The sequence below is a fragment of the Cololabis saira genome, chromosome 6, assembly GCF_033807715.1.
Source record: "Cololabis saira isolate AMF1-May2022 chromosome 6, fColSai1.1, whole genome shotgun sequence".
Taxonomy (NCBI): Eukaryota; Metazoa; Chordata; class Actinopteri; order Beloniformes; family Belonidae; genus Cololabis; species Cololabis saira.
This window is the reverse complement of record NC_084592.1, coordinates 21614773-21626868: the sequence shown is the minus strand read 5'-3', so window position 1 is coordinate 21626868 and position 12096 is coordinate 21614773. Positions and strand designations below refer to the sequence as shown.

At 40.5% G+C, this 12096-nt stretch overlaps 1 protein-coding gene across 4 annotated transcripts in view; it reads right to left on the bottom strand.

The window, feature by feature from the left end:
• Positions 1–2164: 2164 nt before the first annotated feature.
• The window catches only part of igf2bp2a (insulin-like growth factor 2 mRNA binding protein 2a), a 57154-nt gene continuing 47222 nt past the window's right edge, over positions 2165–12096 (bottom strand). For 3 of the 4 annotated variants that reach the window (XM_061723655.1, XM_061723658.1, XM_061723657.1), the window contains 8 exons: positions 11295–11430; positions 8918–9055; positions 8281–8349; positions 6898–7020; positions 6218–6292; positions 5979–6110; positions 5640–5753; positions 2165–3582 (listed from right to left, as the gene is read on the bottom strand). In XM_061723655.1, the coding sequence (XP_061579639.1) occupies positions 3484–3582; positions 5640–5753; positions 5979–6110; positions 6218–6292; positions 6898–7020; positions 8281–8349; positions 8918–9055; positions 11295–11430 (886 nt within the window). In that variant the 3' untranslated portion in view covers positions 2165–3483. The remainder of the gene's footprint in view (positions 3583–5639; positions 5754–5978; positions 6111–6217; positions 6293–6897; positions 7021–8280; positions 8350–8917; positions 9056–11294; positions 11431–12096) is intronic. The other variant, XM_061723656.1, reaches the window with a different exon arrangement.

The following is a 12096-nucleotide window of genomic DNA, read 5'->3' as shown; positions in this document are numbered from 1 at the left end:
AAAGACAAACACTAACTTTCACTATGTCATTCATTTATTTAATTCCTTTTCCCTACATCGATTTTTTTTCCTTTTTTAGTAACTAAAGTCAGCCTTGGATTCGGAGAGGTAATTCTGAAATGTACAGCACAACAAAAAAAAAAAAAAAATCAAATTAAATCAAATGGTCAGAATGGTGGGAAAGCCATTCAGAGGTCAGTGTGAGAGGATCTAAGACGCTCCGAATGGGTCCCACCATCTCTCACAGCGCAGGGGCAGACTGGTGTTACAGAGACAGAGCACGATGCATTTACGCGTGATTCTATTGTACATGTTTACAGATATACAGTTTTCTTGTCGTACACAGTGACATCTTAACGACTAAGAGTTGTTCGACATTCTACACAGAAGACTACGGTTTTACATCACGTTCAAGAGTCCTGTTAATGCGTTTTTGCAGCTTTGTTTTCTTCAAATCAACCCCAGAGTATGTTTTTTTTTTGTTGTTTTCTTTTTTATCAAATAGAGCTGGTAAGTTAGGTCGGGTTGTTAAAAAAAAAAATCTATATTCTTTTTTTCTCCCACAAGTGAATAAACTTCATAGTTTTTTCTTTTAAAGTCTCAAAAAACCTGAAGGAAACAGTTTGGGAAAAACAGGAGGTACAGTTGGTTAGTTTCTGTCAACTGATTTGTATCTTCTTGCCTTTCTCTGATGGTGAGATCAGTACACAGCATCCACATTCAGAACCGCATCGGGCAGGTATTTAACCTCTTCGATCCTGCTCTTCATTTAAAAAGGATTCGGAAATCCTCTGACGCTTGTTTTTCTTTTTTGTTTCTTTTTCATTAGGAGGTCATGTAGCGTCCAGGCGAACACAGTCCAACGGAGTTGACTACAGTTTACATAGTTTCACTAGTCGGCTGGACCTGAAGAGTATAGAGATTACTGTAGATCTTTCTCTTTTTTTTGTTTTCATTAAAAAAGAAAATTAAAAACGCTTAAAATGATCAGTTAACAAGGCATACAAAATGTGGAAAAGGGGAAATGAAAGACTGGACTGAGGTACCCTGAAGCCTGAGGTAGATCACAATACTGACATGCGCACTGTTCACATCCTTACCAAAGTTAACGCGGTGGTTTACTTTACTGTTCTCCTATTTTTTCAGGTTTTCATTTATTATATTGTTATTCATAGTCTAGTTTTCAAGAAAATAAACACTTCCCTTCAAAATTATGGCAGTGTCCCACTGAGTTAAAAGAAAAGGACTTTGTTTTTCTTTTTGTTTCTTATCGATAGTTCTCATCACAAAATAGGAAAAAAATAGATTCATAAATATTACTCTCTCTCTTTATATATATTTTATATATATATATATATATGTATGTATAAATATATATATATAGTATATATACATATACATATATATAGTATATATATATACACGTATATATACTATTTATATATATAGTATATATATTATATGCGTATATATATATATATATATATACAAACATATATATATATGTATATATATATATATATATATATATATATATATATATATATATATATATATATATATATATATATACACACACACACACACACACACGCACACATAGACACACATGGAGGAAGCTGTGCGTATTGGCATTAACCGTACGTCTGGAAAATGAAGCTGATGGGCGATGATGTCCGAATGGTGACAAAATAAGGCAACAAGCTTCCATGGTCTCCAAAGTAAAGCACAAAAGAGGGGACACACCCAGACCCGCATGTCCAGCGTGCTCGCAGGGCGCTCAGCCGGCTCACTGAAATAAACAACAAAAATTAAGCGGAAGAGAGCGAGCGTGAGGATGACAAGTCTGCGCCGTGCCGCTGACCCGGCTGGCTGGACACGACAGTGGTGGTGTTTTTCTAAAAAAGGCTGCATATCTTACATTCACAGCTGTCACGCCATTTTTAGAAAGCTCCCTGACAAGAGAGGGTTAAAGCCAAACGCGGCTGTGGTCACGTTTGCGGTTGTGTGTGTGTGTGTGTGTGTGTGTGTGTGTGTGTGTGTGTGTGTGTGTGTGTGTGTGTGTGTGTGTGTGTGTGTGTGTGTGTGTGTGTGTGCGCCACAGGTCATACAGTGCCTCCTCCCACACTTCCACCCCCCCGTCCCCACTTCCTAAACCCAAAGAGTCTCCACCACCACCACCTCATGAGTCCGCACCGTCCCTCCCTCCCCGGGCACCTCAGCTTCTCGTGCCGGTCCTCATGCCGTCCTCGTAAGGCCCAAGGTGTAGCGGTGCACATTCAAGACAAATGGTTACTTCAAACCACTTCTTTAAGACGTCGATTTTTGCTCTGATCGTCACTGACTGACTTCTTTAAAACACGAGGACAAGAATGGGTTTTGACGTTGTCTGCTGAACAGGATGGGAGAGCGACACCGTTTTTGTTTAGTTTTTTTTTAAATCTCTCTGTTGCATTTAACCTCTTGAGCAAAAGTGGCAGTCAGTTCAACGTCATCGAAAGGCTACGAAATAAGTGTTTCTTGGTGACAGATATTTTTCACCCATTAAAAGAACACAACTCAAGATGAGAGAGTAATAAGAAAGTGAAGCAGAAATGAACAGAAAAAGAAAGAAATTATTAAAAAAAAAAAAAAAGAGCAAAGCCTCAGACATGAACGGTGAGAAACATTTGAAAGAGACGTTATCTTTTGCGTTGGCACACACACCGGTTCGTTACAAAGACTCAGAACCGCTCGTTGAATTTACTTACAGGGGGTTTCTGCTTCGATTTCAGTGGGCTAGAACGGGAACGAACCAGTAGCCATCACAGCCCAGCCGCTGGGACAAACTAGACGCCAACATCCACACCAAGCTGTACTGCCATTTTTGATAGAAAAAATAACAGTACATACTCTCTGGGCGTATCAAACGGTACTTTTCTACTCTGCATTAATACTGCTAAGGATATTTGATCTCAAAATCTAAATATCTCAAACACTTGGGAGATGACATGCCCAATGTCAGTCTTGCTGTTGTTCTATCTAAAGATATCAATCACAATGCCTTGTATACAGTTAAGTTAATAGACTTTCTTTATCCATTCGATCTGCTTGTTAGGCCTATGTTAGTCCAACTAAAGAGACAACGTTATGCAGGGCGACATACCACTTTGTGTTTTACCTTTAATAACTGATAAGACAACTGTTCCCAAATTCTCTGCCATTTCCACCTTTCATGTTATTTTTTTCCTTTTTTGGTCTTTTTTATCATTTCGGTACGGTTTCTCCACCCTATCTGCTCTCTCGGGGCTGGCAGTGCACACAATGCCCTCAGCCTTTGGCTCTCACTTGTTTCTCCCCTTTGTGAAGTTCTTTGGTTTTGATCCCGGTGCTGCTGGTCTGCCCTGCATGTCCGCCTTGGCCTTGGCCTCAGTCTGGGTAGGTCTCTGTCCGTTTGGGAGGGCTACATTCATATGCTGGTGCCCACTGGAGCCGCCCTGCTGGTCACTTGGAGTGGTGCGGTGACACAGCAGCGCCCTGCTGGTGCTTCTGCTCCTGCTGCTTGACCTGCTGAATGATCTCCCGGATCTTCCTCTGTGCAGTCTGGTGGAGAGAAAATAGAGGCAGTTAAATCCAACAGCATTTGAGAGGATGTTGTTTAGTCATTTTGGCTAAAGTGGATCTTAAAAGAAAGACAAACAATGGGACTTCGATTTTTTTCATTATCAGAACTATTCAACCTTTTAAACTCTTTAATTGTGCAGTTAACTATGTAAAACTCTCTACTCTCATCCCAAGGTAATATCTGATTTCTCTCTTCACTGTTAGATGAAAAGATCCAGAAATGAGTCCTCTGTTGTTAGGAATTGAGAATTCTGTTGAATCAAGAGTCGATTCTGACTTAAAGCAGGGTTTGGCTTTTTTAGATGATCACGTCACGTTGAAATTTGAAAATGAAAACCCCTAAACCTGTTGTCAAAGTTAGTGCGTTAGTAACACGTCAACTTTGTTTAATGGTAATTTTTTTCCCAGTTAACGCACAAATGATGACGCTCGGCCCGTCCTGGAGTTTGGAGAAAGACGGGATTCAGCTTTAATAGTAACAATAACACTATGCACAAAGTATCGATCACATGACCTTTTGGTTTTCTGGAGACACGGTTTGAATTCTTTTTTAAAATCTTTTCAAAGTCTTTTTCTCTTTTTTCTATAGACTGTAAAATACAAAGAAAAACAACAACAAAAGAATATATACTCTTTCCTCGTACGAAGTGTTCCCCTCGAAGCCGATGGGAACACGCCCACCGTATGTCAATCAAAGTTAGCTTCAGCTGCAAGCCCCTTCAGCTGACCCACCTCAGGAAAAAAATTAACCCCGCTCAGAGTTGTCGTGGATGTGAAATCAAACAATACAAACCAAAGTGGTTCTTTTTATTTTTGTTTGTTTTTTGTAACCAGGCTGTAAATATGTTAAAAACTGCTTGAAAAGAGGGGGTGTTTAATTGGACATGATTTTGTGTAAGCATTACCAGAGTTTGGCCTCTCTAGACTTTAAAGTTATGTTTTTGGCATAAAATAATAATAATAATAATAATAATAATAATAATAATAATAATAATAATAATAATAATAATAATAATAATAATAATAATAATTGTCTGTTCCTGTATTATTGCAATTGAAAAAGGTGAAAAAGCTCTTTTTAAGGTGAGAAGAACATTAAAAAAATAATTTTAATCGCAAGTTGACAAAGACAATCTTTTGATTGATCATGATTTAAAAAATGTAATCCATTGACAGCTCTAAGAAAAAACTTGAGCACTAGCTCCCAGTTCACGTGCATGAGCACGAACGCTCCCCCGGTGTGGTTAAAGCAATGTGTGATGACGTGTGTGGAAGTTTTGTAGTTTACAGAGCCAGGGCTGCATATGAAGAGCAGATTTTTTGTTATTTTCTTTTTTTACCTTGTACTCACAAGATGGACGGCTAGGAGACGGTGAAGAGATGCTCACTTAATGTGACAAATAGGGATCCGGATTAAAACAGTCACGTAGTATTACCTACCCTACCTTTAAACCAAGACTTCAACTACTGAAATCAAAATTAACGATGGGATAACTGCCAAATTAAAGTGCAGTTGAAAAGCACTAGTGATTCAGGATTAATCAGACTGCAGAATCTTCAGCAACATTACGGTGTAATTAAGCAAATAATCTACTTATATTAATGTATGTATTAATTGATTTACAAACAAACTTTATAAATCACAGACTTAACAGACTTTCAGTGGTTCTACTTTTTAACTCTCTTCATTGGTGCTGAGAGCTGGTTTTAAGATGAAGTGCTGATTAGATTACTTCTTGGCTCACAGCTCGTGATTTGATTTGGTTATAATAAATCAATTTTCAGAAGTAGACATATAAACTCCAAGCAGCTAAGAAACAAAAACAAACAATAAGTGTGCTGCAGATGAACAAAGACACAAAGGAGACAGATGGCACCACATTGTATGGCTGAACACATTAAGCCTGTAATCTTTGCATATGTGCCAACACCAGCTGTTAAACTTTATGACTCAGTCCAGTCTTGATGAGGCGCAACTCTCTAGTTGACTGCGTCGCTCCGACAACCAACAACCAACAGGGTTTCACTGCGTGTACCTGGCTGGCAAAGAAATGCCCGCTGATTTTCACAAAGACCTCGTCATTCTCGTCAGGAGTTTGGTCCCGCGGTACGATAACTTCTGCGCTCGTAAGGTTCTGCAGCTCATTCACCTGAAAACACAGAGACGGACTTCAGAAAGTCAGGATTTCCCCTCCAGCGAGAGATGACACCAGGCGTGCAGGAATCCTGGTGTGGAGCTCCTTCACCGTGATAAAACTACGGCAGTTGCTTCTTAAACAGATGTTGTTGACATTTTCCTCCTCTACTTACATCACGTCATCGCATTTGTCAGCCATTTCAAATAGCGACTGAGAGTCAGTATAGTGCCTGCTCACCGTCTTGCCTCCTTTGCCGATGACCCTGCCAGCTGCGGTTGAGGGAACCTTGATGTGTGTCTCCAGTTTGACCTCCTCCTTCGCTGAGAAGAAGTTCTCCTCCTTCAGCTTCCCAAATATCCGACCCTGGGCCTGGGAAATAAAGGAGGTTCATGAAAACAGGGTAAACCGGCGCCGTACGCTGCCAGATGATTTCTAAAGGAGAAAAAACATCCTGTGGAGGGTAACAGGTGTTTTACCTTAAACTGAGCCTCTGGAGTTCCAGTGATAATAACCATCCTCTCAGTAACATCTGGGCTCTCAGCTGGGGCAATCTGACATGCACACAGATAGATTATAGAGGTTATAGAGGCGCTGGAAATTACCAGCTTTTGGCCTGAATAAATGAAGAAAAAAAAAATCAGCATCCAATCATCCGACAACTGAGACAAAACTCAACATTCCCACCATTTATTCATTAAAAAGTTGCTCGGGCAAGGTTGAGAAAGAAAACTTTTATAAGATCTGGTCCAAATGGACTGAGTATGTGAAACCAATCACATCCGATTTCATGTGAACATTTTTTTTATGTGATGTAATGACTGTAAACATGGGTGCGCTCCCTGGTTTTTATTTTTATTTTCTTTATTTTTATTTTTTATTTTTCTGTTAGTGTTTTCAATTACTGTTCATAAAAAATGCCTGGAGGACAGTAGGGACCGAATCATTTAAGTTTAAAGATTGAATGCATAAATGTGTAAGTTGGAATACTGCTGTTCTAAATAAAAAGAGAATTTCAAAAAAAAAAAAAAAGTTGCTCGGCTAAAGTCGCAGAAGGGCTGAACTCATTTTCAACTTCACAAGGACACTTTGAAAGACGCTTTCAGAATCAAGGAGCATGTTCAACCTAAGTCAACAGTTTGGACACAATCAAACCCACCTTGATGGAAGCTCCGGCAAAGTGGGCGAGTTGTTTGATGTGCTGGCCCTTCTTGCCTATCAAGGCGCCGACTGCCTGAGTTGGAATAAAGAGGTAGACGACCTCCTGCTCTGGAGCCTGTTGCTGAGACACAAACACAAGGAAGAGGTAAGCGACTGCTCTAGAACAAACAAGAGGCAGCAAAAATGTCGATTAATCCCGTCAGATATTTTGGGAACAGTCGAAAACATCGACACCACATGCAAGGGAAGTTAAATCAAGCTGAAGGCTGCATTTCTGTGGGTGAACAGATTGCTTTTTGGCTGAATCTGAATGGAACATTTCCTATTAGGAGTGATGGCTGTTGTGTGTTTTTGCTTCTTTTTTTTTTTTTTTCTCAACATGGTAACACCCATGTACTTGAGGTTTATAAAGTGATTTTTTACAAGCCACAGCGTAACTCCGGGCTGAACATCACCTTCCAAAAATATTTGTGGTGATTCTGGTGATTGGGGCGATGGAAAACGGGAATCCCAGAATCTCTTTCCGGCACAGACGCCGACTGAGAAGCTGTAATTACATCTCTTGCATATGTTTGTATTTTTATTTTCTTTTTTTTGTGTCATCCTCCATTTTATTTCTATTTTCCAACACAATTCTTCAGTGACTGGAATCAATTGTAAATTATTTATTTTGCCTTTACTTTAGAGGCAAAATGTCTTGAAAAAAAAAAGAAAATAATATACATATATATATATATATATATATATATATATATATATATATATATATAGTGTGTTATTATTATTACTGTGTTATTATTTTTCTATTGATGCCTCTTGTTTTTGCACTATCCCCTTTGCTGCTGTAAACTGCAAATTTCCCCTCTGTGGGACTATTAAAGGTTTATCTTATCTTATCTTATCTTATATATATATACTAACACCAAAACTTTATCTGGGGCCAAACCAAATGCCAAAATGTGTAATTTGATTTGTCATTCAGACTTGAAGGGTGATATCACAGAACCAGATCATCTTTATCTGACATTTTATTTCACATTTTGCTGCACTTGCTGTACTTTTAAAGTTGTTGGTGTGTAAACATTATCAAGATTTTCAAACCCTGCATAAGAGAAGGGGAGGGGGTTGTGCACGTGAACCAGCAGCTACAAAGTCAGCTGTGAATGCACGGTTGAAAGGAGTACTTTTATCCCACGTTACTGAAATATTTTTGATCAAAGGTTGTCACCGCCATTTCGTGAAGAACCCAGGAAGCTTTGTCAACTTTTGCAAAGAAGAAAAACGCATAATGTCTCTGCTACATGAATTCACATAGGAAGTGAGTCGCAAGCGCTGATGCCAGAGGCAACGCCGACTCCAGCGGAGATTAGATGGAACATACTGAGTGCTGGTGGGGGATGGCACTTGCTGGAGGAACCCCGTACAGGCCGCCGAGATGTGAAGAGTGACTCTGAAAGAGAAGTGGCAAACAGGCTCCATCAGATGGCATGTAAACACACACACACACACACACACACACACACGTCTCTAAAGGCACGCAGGCCACCACAGCCTGGGCTCCTATTCGGGGGACTTTCACAGCAGACACTCAACAGTGAATCACACACTGATCCTCTCAAGTATGAAGCACGCAGATGCATTCTCACACGCTGTCTCACACCACTTAGACCCAGTCTCATCAGGAAATGAGTAGAGACTTTGTTTTTTAGACAAACTGACTCATCAATGGAGAAGAGAGGGGAATTCTGCTTGCTTCAAACTGTGTACGTCAAGCAGGAAGTAAGACCTGAGTCAATACCGTGTGGCATTTTTTCAGTGGGAGTCAGGTTTAACATGCCCTGAAACCCCACCCAAAATAAAATAAAATAAAACAAACAAAACAAAAACAAACTTGCTTTATCCTGTCCAGATTAATCCAACCGGTTTGGAAAGAGCTGTTTCTTTTAAAGTCTTTTCTTTCTTCCCCCGAAACCTTTTAAAACTTTTGGAACAAAAAAAAGAAGTAAAGAAAAACTCACTAAGAATGGGTTGTATCCCGCTGGTGCCACAGGGGGCACCGCACCACGTGGTCCACCAGCAGGGGGCAGCACCGGCAGACCAGAGGAGAAGATGCCCAGAGCGTTCAGGTTCAAGCCCGGGATCAAGTTGGCCTGTTGCTGAGCAAAAGTGGAGAGTTTAGCCATGAGACGAGTCCCAACACGGTTAATCACTTAGGATTTAATTTTAAAAAAGAAGCTAAAAAACAATGTTCTTTCTTTTTTGGAAAGAAAGAGCTCAGAGATTAGCCAGGATTTTACATACCGCGCCATTCGTGTATGTTGGCACAAGAGAACATTGTTAAGGAAAGAAAAAAACACAATGTATCTCTGTATTTGCACAACTTAGATAAGTGCAAGAAAACGGGACAAAATTAGTCCTTCAAAAAAAACAACAACAATAATTTCAAAAACAGTAAATACCAATAATAAGATCTGGATTTAAACTGGCATTAAATACAATCACAATAAACAAACAATAACAACAACAAAAATTATTTTGTTTCTTTGCACCCCCTTCAGGATGTGTAAAATATGTCTCGGTGGATGAGAAGTTGTTTTCATCCACCATTTTTACCAATGAAATGAAAAAAAAGCTGTCTGGTTACAGTTTAGTATATAAATAAACACAATATGAATAATCCCTTCACTTTGAAGTGATTGTTACATGTGTGTGGTTGTTTGAAGTTCTGTGGATATGGAACTACATTCCTGGAAATTAATGAGCAAAACTCCTTGTATCATAACTGCTATCCATTAGTTCATAGCAACTTTTTGTTTCACAGAAACAGATGCAACAAACAGTCAGTGTCGCTAGTCTCCATCGTCCTATACGGACTAACATGATTTTTTAAGGATGAAGGAAACATGTAGACTGCACCTTTATTTTAAAAATCTTTTTTATTTCTTGAGGAATTTTTGTTATCCCCATGGAGGCAATTTGTTTTACTGGCAGTCTTTCTCTTACTTCTTAGTTTTATTTCATTAATTTAATTAATCTTTTTGATGGTAGGCAAATAATAAGCTTTGCTTCAGCCTACCCCTTTTTCGGTCTAGATGTTATTTGTTTATTTGTATATTGGAAAGTTTTTTGTAATGTTTTCTTTGAACAGTGTATTCGTTTTCTTGTTGTCATTTTTATTCTTTGTTTTTTTTTTTTTTTGTGTCATGACCGAAAATAAACTAAACTAAACTAAACTAAACACCAACATATGTCCTTTATGTCCATCAATCGACTTATAAGCAAGCTGACACCTGAAATCAGGAGGGTAAACCCTGGACAGGCACAAAGACAAACAAACACAATTTCAATCACTAATTAATCTAACATGTATGTTTTTATTCAGTGTTTTATCACGGGAGAAATCCCACAGAAGCAGAGGGAGAGCATGCAGACTCCACGCAGTGAGACTCCTGCAGGAAACCATGGGAAAAGCTGACATCGTCAAAGGTCAAGGTTTTTTGACAGGACGGCTTGCTGCTGTTATGACCAAACAAGTCAAGTCAGCTCTTCGTGCTTCCTGGTACTGACAAGACACGCGGTCCCCGCTCACTTCCTTGTTCAGGGAGAGTTTTGTGTAATATCCCCGGTGTCACGCTAGATGGCCCTCACCGCTAACTGAAGAGTCAGCGCTCGCCCCCGAAAGGTGCCAGGAACTCTCAAACGAGCCAAGGCAATTCGGCTGCATGCAGCGAGATACTTCTTAATTATCAGGGTATTCTGAAGCGATCATGAGTGAATCTGTGCGTGAATATAAAGAGGCAGCCTTCAGAGGAGTCTGCATTCGCGTTACGGCTCATCCACCTGGCCGTTAACGCGGCCGCTTTATCGGCGCTCATCTGCAACAGACCGCAGGACAGGGTGTGATCTTCTCCTCGCTGCCTCTCTTCGTCTGAGGTTGACCTCGGCGGCTGCAGCACAGGTGATGTCATCCGCTCGGATGAAAGAGGAGCTGGGTGAAGCAGCGGCCTAAAGATGTCAGATGAACGCTGGGAAATGCAGTGCGTCGCAGCAGGGATACAGGCACGCACAGCAGGGACCTGATCGTGAGTCAGAGGCTCCCCACACACACACACACACACACACACACGCACACACGCACGCAGGGACATTCTGCGCTCAAATGCTGGACTCACTGATGAGCTGTTCAGCGATCGTTTACTGTTATCCGTTTACCGAGCCGTCCTCACTAAAGCCAGCTGTAACGCACACTGGATGAGAAGGCGATATTATCCCGCTGTTTGTCATCACTCCTCTCCTTCCTTCACCTGTCAGTCCGGGTGACTCACCTTGCGGTCATGACCACACACACACACACACACACACTAGGAACCGTAAAGCCGGCTGATGCTAACTTACATTTATAGCAGCGATGTCGTTCTCGTTGGCTTCCCTCAGCTTCTTCATGATCTCCCCTTCGGCTTTACAACAAGCCTCCAAGCTGCCCTTCACCGTGATGGTCCTCTCAGGGTTGTAAATGGTTAAGTCTTGTAACCTGCACACACACACAAACACACACACACACACACACACAAAAATCAAGCAGAGAAAACTCACATTCTCCACACACGTTTTTTTTTTAGAGAAATAGTTTACATCAAGTCAACCGAAGCTTTTTCTGACTTTAAATCCCCCTGTACACTACAGTTCCCACAATGCTACTCTATATTGTCATGCAGGAAGGGTGGCTGAGATAAGACGTTTCTGGCTACTTTTTTTTTTAATTTTGACTTTCACCTCACATCATGGACCTCTTTATAAAGTTACCTGAATGAGAAACTTAAACGTACATTCATTTTAATTCATCAGCACTTCATTATTCTCCAGAGGAAGATGACGGAAGTTCATGAGAAGTGGGTTTGACTACACTGAAGCAGAGACCTTGGCTGCCAGAGGACATTTATGTTTGGGTGTTTTTTTTAGGCACCTGCTTCGTGTGAGCTCGGAGTCGGAGATACCGGAACCTCCCCAGAGCGGTGAGGACTTAAGTCATCCCAAAAGCTGTTTTACAAGGTGGAAACTCGCACACACGATGGTTTTGCAGCTCGCTAGCCATAACTAAGATAACCCTGGTGACGTCATCGGGATTGTTGATGTTTCAGAGACCCTCTCAAGACACATCTTGGAGAGATTTTCCACTTTTCTTCACAGTCTTGAGTAA